This window comes from Entamoeba nuttalli (assembly GCF_000257125.1).
Source record: "Entamoeba nuttalli P19 unplaced genomic scaffold asmbl_5193, whole genome shotgun sequence".
NCBI lineage: Eukaryota > Evosea > Mastigamoebida > Endamoebidae > Entamoeba > Entamoeba nuttalli.
In genome coordinates this window covers 1-2,348 of record NW_008577301.1, presented here as the reverse complement: position 1 = coordinate 2,348, position 2,348 = coordinate 1, and the positions used below count along the sequence as shown (strand labels likewise).

At 25.2% G+C, this 2,348-nt stretch overlaps 1 protein-coding gene across 1 annotated transcript; it reads right to left on the bottom strand.

The window, feature by feature from the left end:
* Positions 1-164: 164 nt before the first annotated feature.
* Positions 165-2,330, bottom strand: ENU1_123250 (dolichyl-diphosphooligosaccharide--protein glycosyltransferase subunit STT3A, putative; the record flags this gene model as incomplete). The annotated part of the gene is made up of 1 exon (XM_008859883.1): positions 165-2,330. One exon carries the CDS (start codon positions 2,328-2,330, stop codon positions 165-167), a length of 2,166 nt encoding a protein of 721 aa, XP_008858105.1.
* Between the last annotated feature and the right edge of the window lie 18 nt (positions 2,331-2,348).

Sequence of the window (2,348 nt, the reverse complement as noted above, 5' to 3'; positions counted from 1 at the left end):
TTTTTTTTTTATGAATATTTTTTATTAAAACTTAAAAACAAATTTTAGTTTTAATCAAAGATTGTAAAACAAAATTATCTTTTAAAATAAAATAACTTTGACGTTTTTAATAAAAAGAACTTAAAAAATGAGTAATTTAATTTCTTAATTAGATGAAGAAAGGATTAAAGTAATGAATCAATTGGATTTGGTTTATTTACTTTATAAATTCTGACTACCCAATGTTGAGAAGTGAAAGCCTCTTGAATATTTTTGAAATAAGTTTGTTCTTCAATAATTTCTCTTCTAACGGCATCCATTCCAGCACGATAACCATTAGAAGCCTTATAGAAATTATGATAACACATTTTATACATCATACTATATTTAAATGTATCAGAAGGATCAGCTACAGTGTAAGCATTATGATTATAATAATTATTTTCATTTAAAGAAGGATTAACACCTGCACCAATTCTAATCATCCATAAGAATTTATTAATATCATCTGATGAATATCCAAGATATCCACCAAAAACAACTAATAAATAATCAACATCTAAATCTCTAATTGTTTTCATTGCATCTTCTTCTCTTGATGCCATTACATTTCCTGTTAATGCAATATGACTATTATTCCATGTATTATTATCAACTATAACTGTTCTATTCGCAAGATGACTTATTTGATAACCATAATCCCACCAACTCATAACTCTTGATCCTTCGGGAGTATTATGTGCTAACCATCTATAAGCTTCTCTATAATCATCAAAAGCAATTTGTTTTCCACCATGATTACCATATAAAACAACTGATGGAGATGAATAGTTTTTAGACATTTGAATAGAATATTCAAAGAATTTAAATAAAAAGATAATTAATAATATACCAACAATAGTCATAATAATAAATATTATAAATTCACTTATAATTGATTTTTCATTGTTTTGTTCTTTTTTTGGTGGATGAATTTTTCTTTTTTCTTTTTCTATTTTAGTTGTTGGTTCATTTGATTGTTGTTGTTGTTGTTTTTTATTTGATTTAAATACCATTTTTAATGTACTTTCTAATTGTTTTTGTATTTGAGTAAAGAATTCTGCAAGAGCAATACCACTAAGTAAACAAATAGCAGGTGCTAAAATTAATACAAGTCTTGACATAACACAACTAAAATAAAAGACTGAAACAGAATAAATAATGAGGAATAACATATTAAAATCAAATTTTTTAAAACAATAATATAATCCTGCTGGTGCTATTAATATTAAACAATGAAGATCAAAGAAATATGATGCCCAATTTGCTGGTTGATGTTCTGATACAGATACAATTAATGGAATATTTTTCTTTGCAAAAGTTGGATCAAATAATGCATAAAATCTACCTGACCATGCACTAATATATCCTTTTTTAATGAGTATTAATACCATTATAATTCCAATAATAACACTTCCCATTAATACTTTCTTAATTAATTTTACTGTTTTCTTTTGTCCAAGAAGTTTATGTATTAATGAATATAATTCAATTAATTGACAAATTCCAAATACTCCCATTGCTCCAATATGTTCAGAAGAACGAATTGGAACATAATTAATAAATGGAACTTGCATAGATAAAATAGTTGCAAATATATAATAAATAGAATAACAACTATATATTTTTTTATTATAAAATCCACAGAAAATAGAAATAAGAACATGTAATGGAATAATATTATTAATAAAAACATATGCTCCCCATGTTGATGCCATATAAAAATATGATAATGCTGTTACTGCACTTAATATTGGTGAATTATTATGAACAGCTTCTATCCAAAGATAAAATGTTAATATTAATATTGTAATTGAAATACATTCATAATCATAACTTCCTGCAACACTTCTTGACATATAACCTGGTACTACTGAAATTAATGCTGCTGCAAATAATCCTGCTCTATCTGAATGTACACGTGATCCAAATAAATATGCAACAATACATGTTATTACACTATAAATTGGTCCCATACAAACACAAATTAATCTTACATCAATGATTAAATTGAAATATGCTAAAAATTTAAATATAAATGCAGATGTAAACATTAATCCTGGAAAAACAGTTGTACCAATATTTCTTCCTAATGGATACCAACTATCTGGATCAAACCAATTCATAAATGCTGTTGGTCCATGTTCTACAAGATATTTTGTTGCTCTGAAATTAAAATATGGATCAAATTCATGAATAATTGCTTCATACATAATAATAGAGTATAATCTAGAACTAAATGCAATTATACAAATAAGAGTAATACCTATATTTTTTAGAATGAGTTGAACAAGTGTTTTAAAGAAGCCCATTCCAGTTTATTTTTTTTT